Source organism: Pan paniscus, chromosome 15, assembly GCF_029289425.2.
Source record: "Pan paniscus chromosome 15, NHGRI_mPanPan1-v2.0_pri, whole genome shotgun sequence".
NCBI lineage: Eukaryota > Metazoa > Chordata > Mammalia > Primates > Hominidae > Pan > Pan paniscus.
This window is the reverse complement of record NC_073264.2, coordinates 75,888,091-75,908,550: the sequence shown is the minus strand read 5'-3', so window position 1 is coordinate 75,908,550 and position 20,460 is coordinate 75,888,091. Positions and strand designations below refer to the sequence as shown.

The window sequence follows — 20,460 nt, the reverse complement described above, 5'->3', positions numbered from 1 at the left end:
CTTAACTATCTTTATTTATGATCTCTCTTTGCCCTAAAGGATAATCAATATTTAAGAGAACCAGAAGAGAGAAATGATCTTGGCATATTATGGGTCATTCTAATGTACAGAACTTCACAGAGAGTTAATCTAACGTCGAAATAAGCAGAACTAGAGCATTATTATTATTTTAAAAGTATTTTGTAATTTTTATTTTCCTACATATTTAATTGCATTTAAACACATAAGTGCTTTAAGGGTCTCTGGAAGATGACAATTGGTTATTATTAAGATTTCCCACAGAGGGAAGACTACTAGAAGAATATGTCAAAAACCACATATAATTTTCACATGACATAAACTAAAGAAAATCTTTTAGACTTGACAACAAAGCACCTATACCAGTAATGTAATAATAAAGTTCGTGGAACTGTCTTTTAACACAGAACCTAGTCAATACCAACTACTAACACAAGTAGTTGGGGCAAATTAAAGGCACAACTTATGTAATTGCATGTAAAATGCACTCCTCTGATGTCAGAAACACATGTCCCAAGCAATGAAGCAGCTCAATGACTCAAACTTCCTGTATCAATTTAAGATACTTAGATGGTTCCTTTAGTTTTGGAGTATAATACCAGGAAAAGAAACATAAACTGACAGTCATACTTCATACATCAGTAAGGCTGATCTCAAAAAGTCCTTAGCACATTGTTTTAGATTTTTATTAATATATCTTAACCAACATGTTAAATGGTTCTCTTTAAGCGAAGTAAAACTGAAAAAATATTTTGCAGTTTTCACCAACAAATAATAGAGGGAATCCATTGGATATGTATGACTTTTTTGTTTGACAGATAACTTCACATTAAGCAACTCCAAATTCTGATTTAGACAATCATTTAAACTGGTTTACCTTGGAATTTGGCATTAACAATTTGAAGAAAAATTTAAACTGAATCTTATAAAGCAGGCTCCTCAAAAACCTGAATTATATATCTACTCCTCTCTACTCAGAAACTCTCATTTATTATACAAGGAGAATAAATGCCTTTTAATTAATTTTAAACTTTATATTATTTTTATTATCTAAAGTATTCATAATCAGGTTTAACTTTGGACTGCATTTAAATATTCTTTAAAAAAAGAAATCTCATCAGCACCAACATTTCTGATTAATATAAAAGAATAGATTTTATAAGTGACAATATTTTGTTGCTAAATTATCAAATATTTCTGTTGACTCTAAAAACTTTAAATAGTATTGAAAGCAGTTCTTTTAAAATACGTATCACTTTGTTACAAGATATAAAAGCTAGCAAAATAGATTGGAGGATATAAGGTAGGCCAGAAATCTCTGTTCAAGTAGAAGTTTTAGGAAATTTGTTCCTCTTATAGCAGAAAGATCTATGACCATTACCATCAGGTATCACATATAAAAACAGGAAAAAGGAAATACCCACCTAGCTTTGCCTCAGATGTGTCCATCTCCCATTTGCTTTTCGGAATGTAACCCTAAATCGTACACAGAGAGAAGCTCGAAGGGTTAGAAAGAGACACATACATGCATATCACGTTTGAACTGGAAAAGCATTAAAACTGGGAATGGATTCAGTTTCCACTGACTAGCTGTAAATACATCCTTAGGGGAAACACAATCTCATTATCTTTGAAGAAACTAAATGACCAAATTCACCAAACTTCACTGTTCACATTTCAGAGTAGTCACTTTAGAATAGTATCATGAAGGCGCTTTGAGGCAGCTACAGTTCAGGACTCACAATTGTAGTCTGAACAACAGCTGTATAGCAAATATGATAAGAATGTACAGGCAGTTACTGTGCTAATATTAATATTACTCAGAGTATCAGAGAATTTGTAATACTAGCTAGGTTATCTTCTAAATACAACTGCTATTCTCAAGTGATAGTAGCCATAAGATGCAAAAAGTGTTCTTCAAGATAGTTACTTTATATTTCAGTAATCTTAAGTACTCAAAAGAAAGGAAAAGAATTGGTGGCACTTAACCCAATTACCCGATTAGGAAGTTCAACTTCATTTTAAAATGACTCAATTCATTTACCAGTTAGAGCATACAACGGCTAATTTTACTGAATCAAATTCAGAACATTTTTATCAGTTGAAAACTAGATTATTATTTCTGATGTTTTTTAAAATTATGTTTTCCTCTTACATGAAAAACCAGAAATCTCCACTGGCAACTTACATCTTATATTTCATAAAATAACTGGGTGGCTTATTTCAAAGTCACTCCCAAAAGATTTTCAAATTTCCCAATGTGCCTATTGAACTATGCAGTAATCATTTCTGTTTATTCACCTAGCAAGTATATGCTTTTACCATGTGATTTATCATTATTCCCCTTTACCTTCATTTAGACTGTTTTCCATTAGACCTAACATACAGAAATGTTAATATTGGAACCTAGTAAATAGGACAGATTCATCAAAGGTGTCAGTATCCTCTTTTATGAATCAATCTATCTGTCTACTGTTGGGAATGTTCAAGTTCATGAAACAAACTGACACACAGGTAAAGTAAGTCACAAAGCATTTTGAAGATTTCATGATGATAGCTTCTGTGTAAGAGTTTACTAGAGCATAATCCTATGGGTTTCATACATTTCTAGTCTACCAGCCAGAACTAATAATTCAATTTCAACTTACTAGGTAGTATTTTGGATTACAAATTATATATTTCCCAAATACATTTTTTAGAACAAACCAAGACAAAGCTATACTGAAGTGATAGTGCTAAAAGTACTGAAGACAAGTTACATCTTAAAAATCATCTGAAAACTTTAAGCATCACTGGAATAATATATTTATAAATTTTATCTACTAGGTTCACTGAAGCACTAAAGAAGGCAAACTATCATACCAATGATCCCCTACAAAGGATTATCTTTACCAACAAAACTTTGGATTTCATCCAGCTATATTAATTAGTGCAGAGTGGAAAATGCAAGGTTTACTGAGAATTCCATTTAAATGATCTGAGTGGTTGGTATGAAACTTGCTCTTAACCCTTGGTTAATATATTCTCCAAGAATCTTTTACTCTTGGAATGGACTCCAATAGTAAAAGATTTCAATTCTGCATCTTTGAATGGGTTAAGAGAAGTTTTATAATCAAGTCAGGCAGACAAGTGTATTCATTTCCCCCTGCTGAAATCATCCTGTGCTTCCTTTAAACTATATTACTCTCCCATTGCTTGAAATTGTAGGCCACTTGGAAATAAAACAGATAATCCAGCAGGGTAGAATTTTAAGGCTTCCTTGCCATGACTCTGATGTAAAAATATAGTATTACAGTGTGTTTCACTTTAAAAAGTAATAGTACATTCAATTAAAAGTTCCCAAGTTTTGACCTACACCTAAGCAAGTCAGATGTTATGAACCACTGAAATCTCCACAAAAGAAAGACGGAGCTTCAGAAAGCTAAAACATTATAGACTTCTCACGTAATCAGATTCTAGTACACACGCTGCAAATGGCTAAAGAAGTCATTAGCCATATTCCAGAAGAGCGTGGACCTTGTAGTGAATATCCTGCCTACATTTTAAATTATATATGCCAAAATACAACTTAAGAAAACTAGATTTAAAAAAAACACATACTGAGACTCAAATGCCATTAACTTTAAAACTTATTTTTTAATCCATATTTGAAATCTTGGAATGTAGAGGTTGACACCATCTTTATATAAACACAGTTTTTATCAAGAGTCCTCTATATCACACACGGGTTCGATGGGACCACTCCCTGGAGATTCTGTATACTCTAGGGGGTAGGAATCAGAGTTCTCATTTTGTACATTTTCAAAAGAATATGAGGAGCAACTTTAGCAAGGGCTCAAGTATTAAATAAACCGAGTAATATTCTGGATTTAAAAAGCAACACTATTCCAAGGCATTGCTAATCTCTGTACTTCAGCAAACACTGAAAAGTCAACGTAACTCTATAGGTCGCATATTCTTGAATGACAGGGAAAGGCAAACATCTCTACAGAGGTGTGATCGAAAGCATTTTACATTAGGTACACAGAAACTTTAAACTCACACTATGTAAGCCTCTTATCAGCCTGAGCAAAATCCATTGCCTACACAGTCATTTAATTTTTCCCCGTCACTTAGGATAAAATGCAGAAGAACAAATCTAGCAGCCAGTGGCAACCCTCTGCCTCCCCATTCAATAAGTTCTTCTGCCTCTGTTGACAGAAACTCAAATTTGGAGATCTTGTAGCAAAGAAGAGACAATTATGCATATGTTGGGTAGGCTGTGCCACATATCTGCTGGAATGTAAGAATGCCCTTTCATATGTAATTGATTTTCTTAAAAGGTATACTCCCCTAAAACCACCCACAAATAGATGAGTACAAGGGTAAGTTTCTTAGCACTCTGTTAAAACTTTCTCTTAACACCACATTAGAGGGTTCTTTTGGTCTGGGGAAAAATAAAGAGTATCCAAAAGTCTCCTTGAAGATGATTATGGAAACTTTTACCACTAAAGTGTATATCAACAGTAGTTGTCTGACCACAGATCTGAATTTAAACCTTCTTTAAGAATTTTAATAAAGAGACACTGTTCAAAGTGGTTGGTCTGTCTCCTACCAGTTCGCTTTCCTCTTCCTCTGCATCTTTCTTTTCTTCTTTCTGTTCTTCGATATTTGCATCAAAATCTTCCATCTCTACCTATACCAACCATTAAAAAAAAAAAAAAAGACTGAGTTAACATTTAGCAAAATATTGACTCCCTCATTGAGATCTGGAATGAATACAGTTGCCCAGAGCAAGACAGGCTCACTGTTACATACCAAGTAATTTTTAACACCCTAAATTTTGAAACAGAACTGATAAAAGACAGGATACTACTGCCTTTAATTTTCCTTGAATATCCATCTGTACAATTCCCTGTAAAGTTAAGTATAAGTGCTAAGTAGATGGTTACCTATTTTGAATGCCTATGGATTACTAGACTTTTAAAAATCTTTAACGAGTATTTTTCCAATCAGGTAAAAACATGTCAATGATTCAAATTTCAAAATATAAGAAAAAGTATAGTGAAAAGTGGGATGATATTGGCTTGGCCCAGAGTGGTAGCAACGCAAATAAGCAGATGAGTTACAGAGGTCATTAAAAGGTACAACTGACTAAACTTTCTTGACTACATGACAGGTCACAAGGGCAGAGTAAAGAGTCAGGCCTGGGCACAGTGGCTCACGCCTATAATCCCAGCACTTTGTGAGGTTGGGGCAGGAGGATCGCTTGAGTCTAGGAGTTCAAGACCAGCCTGGGCAACATAGTGAGACCCCATCTCTAAAAAAAAATAAAAAATTAGCTGGGCACAGTGGCATGTGCCTGTAGTCTCAGCTACTCAGGAGGCTGAGGTGAGAGGATCATTTGAACCCAGGAGTTGAGGCAGCAATGAGCTATGATCATGCCACCACACTCCAGCCAGGGCAATAGAGTCAGACTCTGTCTCAACAATGACAAAAGAGTCAGGGATAACTCCCAGAGCACCGGTTTCAGCAATCAAGTGGTTAGGGTTCTAATTACTAAAACAGAGACTACTAAATGAAAAACAGGTTTGGACGAACTATATTTTGGATAGGTTGAGTTTGAGGTATACTAAGATAATATATATTTTTTGTAGAGAATTTGGAAAATAATAGTAAAAAGAAGATTATAAAAATCACCTATACTCCCTCCATTCAGAAACACTACTGTTAAGATAGTAATATAATTCAGTCTAGACTTTATAACATTAATGGCACGTAAGTGACAATCTAAGCTACCAGAAAGATTCAGATGATCTATACAGAGGGTACAAAATAAAAACAGAGCCTGGGATGGAGCCCTAAGGGGGCCCTTTTAAAGACTGAGAAGCAGGAGAAGCCAGTGAAGGAGACTGAAAAGAGATAGCCAAAAAAGTAAAAGGAAAGCCAGAAAAATGTGAATTCACAAAAGCCAAGAGAAAAATATGTTTTTTAAGAAGGTGGGCATGGTCAACTATATTACATGTGGCTGCAAAATTAATCAATAGAGGAAATGAGAACTGTCCACTGCCACGGAAATCATTAGTGAAAGAGTTGCCAGACAATGGTAGTGGCAGAAGCCAGAAAAAAATGGGTTGAGAAATGGCATGGGAATTAGAAACACATAAAAGAACAATGACGGCTGGGCATGGTGGCTCACATCTGTAATCCCAGCACTTTCGGAGGCTGAGGTGAGCAGATTACTTGAGGCCAGGAGTTCAAGACCAGCCTGGCCAACATGGTGAAACTCCATCTCTACTAAAAATACAAAAATTAGCCAGGCATGGTGGCGCATGCCTGTAGTTCCAGCTAATAAGGAGGCTGAGGCAGGAGAATCGCCTGGAGGCGGAGGTTGCAGTGAGCCGAGATTACACCACTGCACTATAATCTAGGTGACAGAGTGAGACTCCACCTCAAAAAAAAAAAAAAAAAAAGCACAATGACAATATTGAGTATGGAAGAGGTCAAACAAACAGAAACCTACAACTGGTAAAAAATAGAAAATTTCTCCTTCCATCAAATAAATAATTAATTCAGGCAAGAATTACCAGTGAATGAAAATTTGTTGGGGAAAAGATATTAAGAGTATCTCCCTACAGATTACTTATCACAAAGAGAAAAAGGTAGAAAAATTTGATGGATATCACCTTAACCAAGTAATCAGTGCTTAAATCACCAATAATGAGATAAATTAACACCATATGGCTCCTGATGTGACACACTGAGAGGGCACAGTATCACTTATGTAGCATTCCCGCTAATGTTTAACCTGAACCTAAGCATGTGGAAACAAACAGACAAATTCAAATTGAGGGGCATTCTACAAAACAGGCCTATACTCTTCATAAATTCTTTATCTTTCATGACAATGACAAGGCTGAGAAACTATATTTTATATTAAAGGATTGAATCTTAGATTTTTGAAAATTTCTATATACCACATTATAGGGACAACTGGTAAAATGTGAATATAAACTATATGTGAGATAATTCAAGAAATTTAATTCAGGAAATTTATATTACTTAATATAGTATTTTATCAATACTAAATTTCCTGCATTTGATAACTGTCATCAAATCAAAAGAGAATGTACTTGTTCTTACAAGATACCTACTGATGTATTTAAGGGTGAAGGTTTATGAGATCTGCAACTTAACTCTCAAATGGTTCCACAAAAACAGTGACATCATTAACAAGAATGTTAATAAGAATACATGCATTCAGAGAAAAATGTGGCAAAATACTAACCGTGATCTCAATGAAAGGCATATCAGTAGGTGTTCTTGTATGAATACTATTCATATAACTTTTCTGTAGGTTTTAAGTTTTTCAAAGTAAAAAGGTGAAAAAGTAACGTCACTTTGCATTGCATTTGAACCAAAGGATACTCACCTCTTCAATAGCAGCATCTTGCAGCAAAGAACGAATATCTAGACGCATCATGTGACGAGGTGCAGTTTCCCAGTGATCAGCCATCTATTGAAAAATTCAGATGGTTGAGTTATCTCTAGAAACTACTCAAAGACCAAGTAAGCATCCAAGATAAACAACATTTAACAATATTTTAAAATATTGTTAAATATTAATTAAATATTTGTTAAATATTAATTTAATATTGTAAAGTCTAATGGGCTAATTTCTTTTTTTTTTTTGAGACAGAATCTTGGTCTGTCACCCAGGCTGGAGTGTAGTGGCGCCAACATGGCTCACTGCAGCCTTGACATGGTGGGCTCAAGTGATCTTCCCACTTCAGCCTCCCCAGTAGCTGGGACCACAGGCACATGACACCATGCCCAGCTAATTTTTGTATTTTTTTGTAGAGATAGGGTTTCGCCATGTTGCCCAGGTTGGTCTCAAACTCCCAGGCTCAAGCGATCCGCCCACCTCAGCCTCCCAAAGTGCTGGGATTACAGGCCTGAGCCACCATGCCAGGCCATAACAGGCTAATTTCAAGAAGAGCTAGGAAAAGAAACAAAGGAAGAGAAACATTTACTAAAGCAGATAGGAAAGTTATTATGAAAAAAAAGGAGATAAACAAGAGTGCTGATACAGATAATATGAGATTTAGAGTACAGTCACACATCACTTAGCAATGGGCATATATTATGAGGAATGGGTCATTAGGCAATTTTGTCATTGTGTGAACATCATGGAGTATACTTACACAAACCTAGATGATAAAGCCTACTGCACATCTAGGTTACAAACTTGTACAGCATGTTAATGTACTGAATACTGTAGGCAACTGCAACACAATGAAGTATTTGTGTACTTAAACATATCTAAACACAGAAAAGGTACAATAAAAATACATTATAATCTTATGGGACCACCATATATGCAGTCCTTCCTTAACCAAAACATCATTATGCAGCGCATGATAGTACTCTATTATTCTGTGTTTCTTAAAATCACCTTATTTATTTCTTTAAGCTTTCTTCCATGAATATTTCTCTTGCCACAAGTCTGGTTATCTGCACTCATTTCAGCCAAATATACCTAAGCAAGAATGAATAATAATTAGGCAAAGATATATAACATTTACATGACAACACAAAGTACTTTAAAGTTCTTTAAGCTTCTACCTCAAATCCCTTGGTTTTTGCTGCACTCCAAAACTGGTCAAAATGTCTAACTCTGTCATTGATGGCATCCAGGATGATGAAGGGAAAAAAGCCATCATCCAGAGTCTTTTTGAAAGTTTTGAACATGCTGGTGCGGTAAGTCTCCTCCATCTCAGCTTCATATTCATATTCCATTACCTAAGGTCCCCGAAAAGAGATATGGAATTAGCAAAAGCAAAGAATCATCCAAAACCTTTTCCTTGGTTAGTATTTGGATAGAGATGACTTTGTAGTCTTTCCTTCAAACCCAAGTACTAAAGTACTGTGTTCAGAAAAGAGAGAGGTCCCTGCCCTCAAAAAAGCCACATTTCTCTCCAAACACGTTTTCCTTTAAATACTATTAATGAATTAGAATGAGATCTGAGATGAATACCATACCTTCTTTTTCACTTTCTTTCCAGAATCTGGATCTTTTTCTTCTTTTTCTACTTCAGTGATGAAGTAATCATCCAGGCTTAGAACTCTGGGTGCAGGTCCTCCAAATTCTACCTCCTTATCCTAAGAATCATACAGTCAAGAAGGTTAAAACGAATTTATGGAATAAATTAATGTTCACACCAAAGTTCCCTCTTGTGGCTAAATAATATACAATCTTCTGGTGGTTTCAAATCAAGCAGAGGCAAAAATGTTTCTCTGAGTAGATAAAAATATATATGGGACAACATCTACCACATGGGCCAACTGTAATGGATCAAATGGAAGACAATTCTATTGGCATTATGTTGCTTGCTATTAATAAGAAGGCAAGTGACTACTAACACAAGCAGCACAAGCAGCTGATTTTTCAGCTTCCCCATACTCACTCGAATAAGTTTTGCAACATGTGTCTTTCCACTGCCAGGTAATCCTCTCATTATAACAACAATCTGAAACAGAATAGACCAAAAAAAAAAAAAAATCACTGAGAGAAAATTTTCTGCAATGAGATAACAGTTAACAATGACCTACCATTTTCCAGGATAGACTATACAACAGGCCATGAAACAAACCTTCATAAATTTGAAAGGACAGAAATAATATAAAGTATGTCACTGGACCACAGTGGAATGAAATTAGAAATTAATAGTAAGAAAAAATTAGAGAAACTCACAAATACGTGAAAACTAAACAACATACTCCTAAATAACCAATGAATCAAAGAAAAAATGAAGAGGAACCAGAAATCAAGAGGAGCCAGAAACCAGGAGCCAGAAACCAGGAGGAACCAGAAAATACTCTGAGATGAATGAAAACAACACAACACACCAAAGCTTACGGGATACAGCTAAAGCAGTGCTTAAAAGGAAATTGATAGCTATAAATGCCTATAGTAGGAAAGAAATAGGTCTCAAATCAATAACTTAACCATCCACTTTAAGACACTTGAAAAAGAAGAGCAAACTAAAGAAACAATAAAGATTAAAGCAGAAGTTAATAAAATAGAAAACAGAAAAACAAAAGAGAAAAAGTCAATAAAACCAAACGGTGGCAGTGGTTCTTTAAAAAGACCAACTTTTTTTTTTTTTTTTTTGAGATGGAGTCTTGCTCTGTTGCCCAGGCTGGAGTGCAGTGGTGCAATCTTGGCTCATCGCAACCTCTGCCTCCCAGGTTTGAGCGATTCTCATGCCTCAGCCTCCCAAGCAGCTGGGATTACAGGTGCCTGCCACCACGCCCGCCTAATTTTTGTGTTTTTAGTAGAGATGGGGTTTCACCGTGTTGACCAGGCTGGTCTTGAACTCCTAGCCTCAAGTGATCCGCCCACCTCAGCCTCCCAAAGTGCTGGGATGACAGGCATGAGCCACCACGCCTGACTAAGATCAACAAAATTGATGAACTCTTACCTAGACTGAATAGAAAAAAAAGAAGATTCAAATTACCAGAATCAGAAATGAAAGCTGGGCTCAGTGGCGTGTGCCTATAATCCCAGTTCCTCAGGAGGCTGAGGCAGGAGGGTCACTTGAGCCCAGGAGTGCAACCCCAGCCTGGGCAATAGTGAGACTCTGCCTCGAGTAAAAAAGAAATGAAGGAGGGGACATTACTACCAACCTTATAAAAAAGATTACAAAGGAATACTATGAACAATTGTATGCCAACAAATTAGATAATTTAGGTGAAACAGACAAATTCCTGGAAAGATGTAGACTACTAAAATTTACTCAAGAACAAATAAACAATCTGAATAGACCTATAACAAGTGAAGAATCTAAGACAGTAATTTTAAAAAACTACACACAAAGAAAAGCCCAAGCCTGGATGACTTCATTACTGAATTCACCAAACATTTAAATACCGACTCTTCCCAAGGTCTTCAAAAACATAGAATAGGAAGGAATAATTTCTCACTTACTTTATGAGGCCAGCATTACACCAAACCACATACAGACAAGAAAACTACAATATCTCCTATGAATATGGATGCAAAAATCCTCAACAAAATATTAGCAAGCTGAATCCAGCAACATATAAAAATTATTACACACCATGATCAAGTGGGATTTATCCCAGGAATGCAAGTTAACATATGAAATCAATTAATGTAACACATCATATCAACAGACTAAAAACCAAAATCACACGATCATCTCAACTGACACAGAAAAAGCATTCAACAAATCCAACATCCTCTCATGATAAAAACATTCAACAAACTAGGAATAGAAGGGAACTTTCTCAACCTAATGAAGTGCATCTACAAAAAAATTCCACAGCTAATATCATTCTTCTTTTTTTTAAAGACGGAGTCTCGCTCTGTCGCCCAGGCTGGAGTGCAGTGGCGCGATCTTGGCTCACTGCAAGCTCCGCCTCCTGGGTTCATGCCATTCTCCTGCCTTAGCCTCCTGAGTAGCTGGGACTACAGGCGCCTGCCACCACGCCCAGCTAATTTTTTGTATTTTTAGTACAGATGGGGTTTCACCGTGTTAGCCAGGATGGTCTCAATCTCCTGACCTCATGATCCGCCCATCTCAGCCTCCCAAAGTGCTGGGATTACAGGCGTGAGCCACCGCACCCAGCAACATCATTCTTAATGGTAAAAGATTGTTATTTTTTTCTCTCTAAATCAGATACAAGACAAGAATGTCCACTCTTGCCATGTCTATTCAACACTGCATTGGAGGTTCTAGCCAGGGCAATTAGGCAAGAAATAAAAGGCATTCAATTCAGAAAGAAAGAAGTAAAAGTATATTTGCAGATGACATGATCTTATACATAGAAAACCTTAAGAATCAACTAAAAACCTACTAAAAGTAATAAATGAATTCAGTGGTATTGCAGGATACAAGATGAATAAACAAAAATAAACCATATTTCCATATATTTGCAAGGAACAATCCAAAAATGAAATTAAGCCATCAATAATAACTTTACTACAGGGTACTATGTTCACTTTTTGGGTGACAGGCTCTTTAGAAGCCCAAACTCCAGCATTACACAAAATACCTGTGTAATGAACCTGCACATGTATCCTGAATCCATAATTTTTTAAAAAAATGTGAATGTATTAAACAATCCAATCAAAAGGCAGAGATTGTCAGACTGCATTAAAAAACACGATCCGCTGTGTCCTACGGAGTCAGAAACAGGAATCTGAATTTCTAGAGTGATTAGGGAGTTACCCTTGCAAGGATGGTGAAGAAATGTCAGAAATAAAGGGAACCTGAATGGAAAAAAAAAAAGATCCAACCATAGGCATACTACAGGAGACACACTTTACATTAAAAGATACAAATAGAATGAAAGGAAGGAAATGGTAAAAGATTTATCATGCAAACAGCAACCATAGGAAAGGTCAAGTAGTTATATATTAATAGTAGGCAAAAAGACTTTAAAACAAGAATCTATTAATTCTGTATATATGGAATTAAAATATCTGGCTGAAATCTCCAGTACCAGTTAATTCAAATGGAGTCAGTCTAATTATTCTGTAATAAGACAAATTTAATAGAATGCGCACATTTGGAGGTCACTAGGAAATTAAGCCTAAGCTAATCAAGTCTCCTAATTCTCCCTTTCTATTCCACATACCATAAAACCAAATCCACTTTTCCTCTCTTCAACGCGCAATTAATTGAGGTCTCATTAATATGTTTTAAAATTCAACATCTTTTTTGCCAAGTACTTTAGTGCTAAATTCTTAAAGATTCTATAGTGTAGGCCATTTATGAGATTATATGGTGATTTAGAGATAGTAAAATGTCTTGAATCTGATATTATTACTATGTTGCAGAAAAATAAAGAAATTCTTTTCAGGATATTAACAAGATCTCTTATCTTCTGGTTTGCATGAAGACGAATCAACTTCATAGGACTCACTCTCTCAGGTCTGCTCTCCCGGCCCGGTGGTTTCAAAATATCGTCCACATTCTTTGATTCAGGCTTCTTCTCGACTCGTGGAGCTGGAGGTGGCTGGTGGCTCAGTGAAGGAGCTGGCAGAGGCATTCGCTCCTCAGGATAAGTCCTTCGTTCTCCTAGGATTCCAGCAGTTGAACAAAATTACTATTTGTAGAGTAATCATTTTGAAATTCAACTCTCCCCACACATCCTAAGGTAATATAATTCAAACCAAGTCCAGTGATTTTGGGGCCACTTTTAACTTTAACTAGAGAAAATTTAAGGTAACGTAAAATCTACTGAAGTCAAGAAAATGAGAAGATTTAAGTATGATTTCAGGCAAATAGAATGTTCTGCAAAACACTGAATTCATCCTTGTTTGTATTAAATGTAGGAAAGTTAAGCAACAGGACATGGAAGAATAATAAATGCTTTGCTGGATAGTCCTAAGTTCTGTAACTTCTGCTTTATGGTTTTAAGAGTAAGAGTTATACCATCTTAGGAGAGCCTGTTCCTATAAATAGGTATGAGTTTCTAGTTTAAGTGCAAATCATAGCAGTGAAAAACTAAAAGCAACCTAAATAACTAACAATAAGGGTCTTGGTCTTATATTTTATCCACTCAATGGAATGTCACAGAGCCATTAATAAAATAGGTTTACATATGAAAAATGTGTATGATGCAATATCAATCAGAACAATCACGATAAAGAAATTGTATTATTATACTTTGATTACAACTTCATAAATATGTCTGTAAAGAGCGAATGAGAGGAAAGCTACAAAATTATAATAGCTGTAGTATGGTAGGTAGTGAGACTATCAGTAATTTTGATTCTACTTTGTTTTAAAAATAAACAAGCTTTATTTCATTAATTACACTGCTATTTTTTAGGACAATGCCACCAGCTCTAAGAAATCTGTGAATACGTTTTACTCTAAAAGTTTAAATTCATAGCTACAATGGAAAGCATTTCCCATGCTTTACATTCTCAACATCCTTGTAGTTAATAAGGCATCACTCTACCTCCAAACATGGATGGTCCTTCATAGACTGGTCGGTCAGACTTCCGGTCATAGGATGGCCTATCAAAACCCCCTCTTCTGGATGAGGAATGGTCTTTTTTGTCTCGATATGACTGAGCTCTAGAAGGTGTAATAGGAAGTGCTTCAGCAAATAAAAAATATTTGGGGTTCTCTGCTTTATAACGCAACAGCATCAACTGCCCAATTTTCTCTATAGGAAGGTACTCCACACAGTAAATGTTTACTTTTTTTTTTGAGATGGGGGTCTTACTTTGTCAACCAGGCTGGAATGCAGTGGCGTGATCTCGGCTCACTGCAGCCTTGATCTCCAGTGTTCAAGCAATCCTCCCATCTCAGCCTCCTGAGTAGCTGGGACTACAGGTGCACATAACCACACCCGGCCAACTTTTGTTATTTTTTGTAGAGATGGGGTTTCGCCATGTTGGCCAGGCTGGTCTTGAACTCCTGAGCTCAAGAGATCCACCTGCCTTGGCCTCCCAAAGTGCTAGGATTACAGGCGTGAGCCACTACGCCCGGCCAATATTTACATTTTGACTTTGCTTTTTCATTTAGATTTACTTTATATACATACATCTAAAAAGTTCATGGGAAAGCTGGGCATGATGGCTCACGCCTATAATCCCAGCACTTCGGAAGGCCGAGGCAGGTGGATCACTTGAGCTCAGAAGTTTGAGATCAGCCTGGGCAACATGGTGAAACCACATCATCATCAAAAACAAAAAAAAAATTAGCCAGGCATGGTGGCACATGCCTGTGGCCCCAGCTACTCAGGAGACTGAGGTGGGAGGATCACTTGAGCCCAGGAGGTGGAGGCTGCAGTGAGCTGAGACTGCGCCACTGCATTCCAGCCTGGGTGACAGACTGAGAGAGACCCCGTCTCCATACAAAATAGTAATGAATAAATAAATAAATAGTTCATGGGCTTGCCCTCCTTTCCCTTTCCCTTGGCTGGCTGCCAGAATGCCCTTAGGTATAATAATAATAATAATAATAAACAAAAAGCTCATGAATTGCAAAAATAAATTGCTTGCCTACTGAGTATGACTGCACCTTTATTGACAATACCATTTCCATTCCCTTCTGGCTATCTCCATCTCCCATTTAATTCTCTGGAATTCAAGCTACCAAGTCAAGGACCTACTTTCCTGAAAACTGGTCCAGAATTGTTCTTCCTCCTCCAAATTACATATACACATGCATGAGAAGAATATGTTACTTATTAAATTTCTCTTAAACTTTTACTGTTAAGTATATAGTAATTTGTACACCTAGCAAAGATTGTTTTATAGCATACCTATCATCTCGGGGTCGGCGTTCTCTGTCAAATCGATCCCGGTCATAGTCAATAACACCACGATCCCGGTCTCGATCTCTATGTGTCTCACGATCCCTTTTAAAATCTCGATGATCTGCTATGACATTACTTTGACGATCAAAATAAGGCTCACGATCTCTTTCTCTATCATAACGATCACGTTGGCCTGCATGCTCTACAAAAACAATTAGTACAAAATAACTATATCCCTTTTATAGAAATAAAAGCAGAAAACTATAAATCTAACTTCAGAGCTGGTATAAATTTTTGCCATAAATTCAACTAAGAATCTTTTAGCTGTATTAATGGAGGCTCAGATAATCTCACCAAAAGGAAAATCATGTGATAATTAGGCCCTAAAATGTTTAAAAATACTGACCTCTCTGGGAATCCTACCTGTCTCAAAAGTTGATCTTTCAGGTAGTGGATCTGGGCGTAGAGTTATTCTTTCTCCATAAGGTATCTGTTCAACTTTATTAGTGGATATATCTGGTAAACAAAATCAGAGATAAAGTACTGTAAGAGTGAAGCTAGAGAAAGCTAAAGCTGAAGCTAACAATTCCTGTAGAATCCCAAATACAAGTTCACTATCATTACTCACCTCGGCCATGGCCATAATCAACAGTCTGTTGTACTGGTGGTGGCTTGGACATTGGTGGCATACCCATAGGCACGGGGCCAGGAGGGGGAATGGAAGAGTGAACAGGTGGGGGTGGTAATACTGGAGCAGATGGAATTGCTGCAGTTTCTGACTTAAATTCTGAATTCAGTCCTTGTTCATCATTTGTATCCCAGAGCCCATAGAAAGAATCTTCATCCCATCGTTCCTGTTCTACAGCTGAAGTTTGTGGCTTTATCACTGGAGGAGGAGGAGGTAGAGGTGGAGGAGGTGGAGGTGGTGGTATTGGGACAGGTGGCCTGGTCACAGGAACAGATGATCTTGCTGGTGGAGCAGAGGGTCTTACAATTGAACCTGGTGGTTTGCCCATAGGAGGGGGAGGTCTATACGACCCTGGAGGCTAGAGAACAGAATAAATAGCTTAGTGGACAAGTATACCACTATGTTTTTATAGATCAGTGGAAATTAAAATCTGGTTCTCAATTTATAAGAAAAAAGTTAACACCTTGGACTCATTCAAAATTTCGTGCTTCAAAACATACCATCAAAAAAAATGAGGACAAGCCACAGAAAGGGAGAAAACATAGGCAAATCTTATATTTGATAAAGAACTTGAATTCAGAATATACAAAACACTTAAATTCGGTAAGACAAATCATAAAAAAAAAAACTATGGCCAAAAGATGAGAATAGATATTTCTCCACAGAAAATATATAAATGCCCAATAAGCACATGAAAAGATGCTCACCATCATTAGTCATTAGGGAAACACAAATTAAAATCCCAATGAGATACCATTTTCATATGCACTGGAATGGTTATAATTAATAAGACAGACAAAAACAAATGATGGCAAGGATATAGGAAAGAAAAACCCTTTTAGATTGTTAGTGGGAATAAATGGTGCCACTATAGAAAATGCTTTGCCAATTTCTCTCAAAAAGTCAAACACAATTTTTTTTTTTTTTTTTTGAGACGGAGTTTCACTCTTGTTGCTCAGGCTGGAGTGCAATGGCGCGATCTCAGCTCACTGCAACCTCTGCCTCCCAGGTTCAAGTGATTCTCCTGCCTCAGCCTTCTGAGTAACTGGGATTACAGGCACCCGCCACCACGCCCAGCTGATTTTTTGTATTTTTAGTAGAGATGGGGTTTCACTATGTTGGTCAGGCTGGTCTCGAACTCCTGACCTCAGGCGATCCACCCGCCTCAGCCTCCCAAAATGCTGGGATTACAGGCATGAGCCACCGCACCCAGCCAAACATAAATTTATCATATGGCTCAGCAATTTCATTTCTCGGTATCTATCCAAGAAAAATAAAAACATATGTCCATCCAAAGACTTGCACACAAACATTCATAGCCGTACTATTCAACAACCCTAATGTCCAACAACTGGTGAATGGTTAAACAAAATGTGGTATATTCATGTAACAGGTTATAAATAAAAAGAAATTTAAAAAGCAGTAAAAAGAAATGAAGTACTGAGTCATGCTACAACATGGGTAAACTTTGAAAAGAAGATAGACACAAAAGACTACATATTATATAATTCATTTATACAAAATGCCCAGAAAGGCAAATCTATATAGACAGAAAGTGCTGGGACTGGGGTAGGAATGAGGATTAACTAACTGTAAACTGGTGCAGTGATCTTACAGGGGTAATGAAAATGTTTTAAAATTTCCATACTCCAAATTAGGGTGGTAGCCACGTAAGATTCAAATGTCCCAGGCCAATACCAAATCTACTGAACTTCTGTAGGTGGGGTCCCACCAGTAATTTAAAATTAAAAAAAAAAACAAAAACCCTCCATGAATAATTCTGATTTATAACCCTCGGTTAAGAACTATCTTCCTATGCTCAGTGTGCAGGAAGGAGAGAAATGAATAAATAAATAAGAACTATCTTCCTACTCTAGAGACCTATCTCCTCCACAAAAACAGTAAATTTTCAGTGAGAGAAATCCTAGATAGCCTCCACACTTCTGTTCCTTTCAGTTATCTGGTTGACAATAGTCGTCTGTGGTAAAGCTGAGACCAACAGAGAACATGAGTACTATGAAACAACAAAATAAACTAAATGAACATCTAGTAATCTAAGGAGTGCCACTGTTGTGTGCCCTCCTTCCATTTGTTTTCCCAAAGCATCACCAGTTACCATCAGAAATGTCTATGATGGAGATGGTAGGACTTCTTAGCAGATTGGTCCTATCTACTCAATATTGAAACCCAGTTGCCAAATACATTTTATTTTTATTCTTTCTTTGGTAAAGACGGGGTCTTGCTATGTTGCCCAGGCTGGTCTTGAACTCCAGACCTCAAGTAATCTTCTCGCCTCAGCCTCCCAAAGTGCTGGGATTACAGGTGTGAGCCACCATGCCTAGTCTCTATTTTAATCTTTGTAAGTGTGATTCAAACACTTACTTCCCATTTCTTAGTTCACTGTGTCTGGCTGGTTTGGTTTTATTTTTTTGTTTTGTGTTTTGTTTCGGTTTTTTACTTCTCTGTTATTCTAGGATGTTTTTTCTTTATTGACGCTATTTTAGATCCTGGAGAGCCCACAATATACATTATTTATATATTTGCCCATATATACGCAGTACTTTAAAAATAAACTTTCTGAATAATAAAATGGAGTTGACTAATACGGAAGGAACATTATTTGACTGGAGGTAACTACTGGCTACAGTTAAAGACAAATGGCTATTACCTAAAGGTAAACTTTTAAAGTATGGCATGGTAAACTTTGTTAAGAAAATGCCAAGATAGGATGAAGCTATTCAGTCTGGGTAGATCTATCAAGACAAGTTTAAAATATCTTAAGATCTCATAGAAGTATACTTATAAATTTTTTAAAAACTGCTTTCTTCATTCTATATAGTGAAAGTAAAAGATACATTTTTTAAAATTATTGTTTATATGAGAAAGGGTTAATATCTATATTATATTAAGGATAATGAGTTAATTTAAAAAAAAAAAACCTGACTCAAACAGATAAATGGGTGAAGGACACAAACAGAATTTCTGTAAGAGGAAAGTATAATTAACAAATATGGGAAAATATTCATGTTCACTAGTAATCAAAAATGCTGTATTAAAATTATTAAATATACCAAAAATATTAAGTAGCTAATGCTTACGAGGCTATAGTATATATGTTTTACAATTATTTTTTTTCATTTATTTATTTATATATTTTTTGGAGACAGAGTCTCACTCTTGTTGCCCAGGCTGGAGTGCAGTGGCGCTATGTGCAACCTCTACCTCTCAGGTTCAAGCAATTCTCCTGCCTCAGTCTCCCTAGTAGCTGGGATTACAGGTGCGCACCACCTGGCACGTGCCTGGCTAATTTTTGTATTTTTAGTAGAGGCGAGGTTTCACCATGTTGGCCAAGCTGGTCTTGAACTCCTGACCTCAGGTGATGCACTTGAGACAGAGTCTTGATCTGTCACCCAGGCTGGAGTGCAGTGGTGCAATCTTGGCTCACTGCAACCTCTGCCTCCCAGGTTCAAGCGATTCTCCTGCCTCAGCCTCACCTGTAACTAGGATTACAGGCACATGCCACCAAGCCCAGCTGATTTTTATATTTTTAGTAGAGACGGGGTTTCACCATGTTGGCCAGGCTGGTCTGGAACTCCTGACCTCTTGTGATCCACCTGCCTTGGCCTCCCAAAGTGCTGGCATTGCAGGCATAAGCCACCACACCCGGCCATTATACAACTATTATAGAGAGCTGTTTGGCTATGTGACAGGAATCATTTAAAAAGTATGCTTATTCTGGGCCAGGTGTGGTGGCTCATGCCTGTAATCCTAGCACTTTGGGAAGCTGAGGCAGGTGGATCACCTGAGGTCAGGAGTTCAAAACCAGCCTGGCCAACATGGTGAAACCCTATCTCTATTAAAAATACAAAAAAATGAGCCAGGAATGGTGGCAGGCACCTGTAATCCCAGCTACTCAGGAGGATGAGGCAGGAGAATCACTTGAACCCGGGAGGTGGATATTACAGTGAGCTGAGATTGCGCCACTGCACTCCAGCCTGGGTGACAGACTACACTCCGTTTCAAAAAAAGAAGAAAAAAGTATGCTTATTCTTTGACTGAAGTGTCCCACTTTGGGACGTTAAAATCACTGTTGGCTGGGTGCAGGGGCTCACACCTGTAATCCCAGCACTCTGGGAGGACAAGACATGAGGATCACTTAAGCCCAGGAGTTCGAGACCAGCCTGGGCAACAACGCGAGACCCTGTCCCTACTAACAATTTTTTTTTTTTTATTATTAGCCAGGCGTAGGGTGTGTGCCTGTAGTCCCAGTTACTCAGGAGGCTGAGGTGAGAGAATCACTTGAGCCCAGGAGTTTGAGGCTCCAGTGAGCTATGATTGTACCACTGTATTCCAGCCTCCCAGGCAACAGAGCAAAAAAAAAAGAGACAAAACAAAAACATAAAACTTACTCCTAAGAAGTTATTGGCCGGGTGCGGTGGCTCATGCCTGTAATCCCAGCACTTTCGGAG

General features: G+C 37.2%; 1 protein-coding gene across 2 annotated transcripts in view; it reads right to left on the bottom strand.

The window, feature by feature from the left end:
- YLPM1 (YLP motif containing 1) overlaps positions 1–20,460 on the bottom strand; it is a 72,906-nt gene that overhangs the window by 10,442 nt on the left and 42,004 nt on the right. For both annotated transcript variants that reach the window (XM_034937836.2, XM_003824170.4), the window contains exons 7-18: positions 15,932–16,349; positions 15,727–15,819; positions 15,310–15,505; positions 13,996–14,114; positions 12,952–13,106; positions 9,465–9,527; positions 9,040–9,159; positions 8,623–8,799; positions 8,453–8,536; positions 7,430–7,513; positions 4,613–4,693; positions 1,443–1,494 (exon numbers count right to left, since the gene is read on the bottom strand). In XM_034937836.2, coding sequence (XP_034793727.1) covers positions 1,443–1,494; positions 4,613–4,693; positions 7,430–7,513; positions 8,453–8,536; positions 8,623–8,799; positions 9,040–9,159; positions 9,465–9,527; positions 12,952–13,106; positions 13,996–14,114; positions 15,310–15,505; positions 15,727–15,819; positions 15,932–16,349 — 1,642 coding nt within the window. The remainder of the gene's footprint in view (positions 1–1,442; positions 1,495–4,612; positions 4,694–7,429; positions 7,514–8,452; positions 8,537–8,622; positions 8,800–9,039; positions 9,160–9,464; positions 9,528–12,951; positions 13,107–13,995; positions 14,115–15,309; positions 15,506–15,726; positions 15,820–15,931; positions 16,350–20,460) is intronic.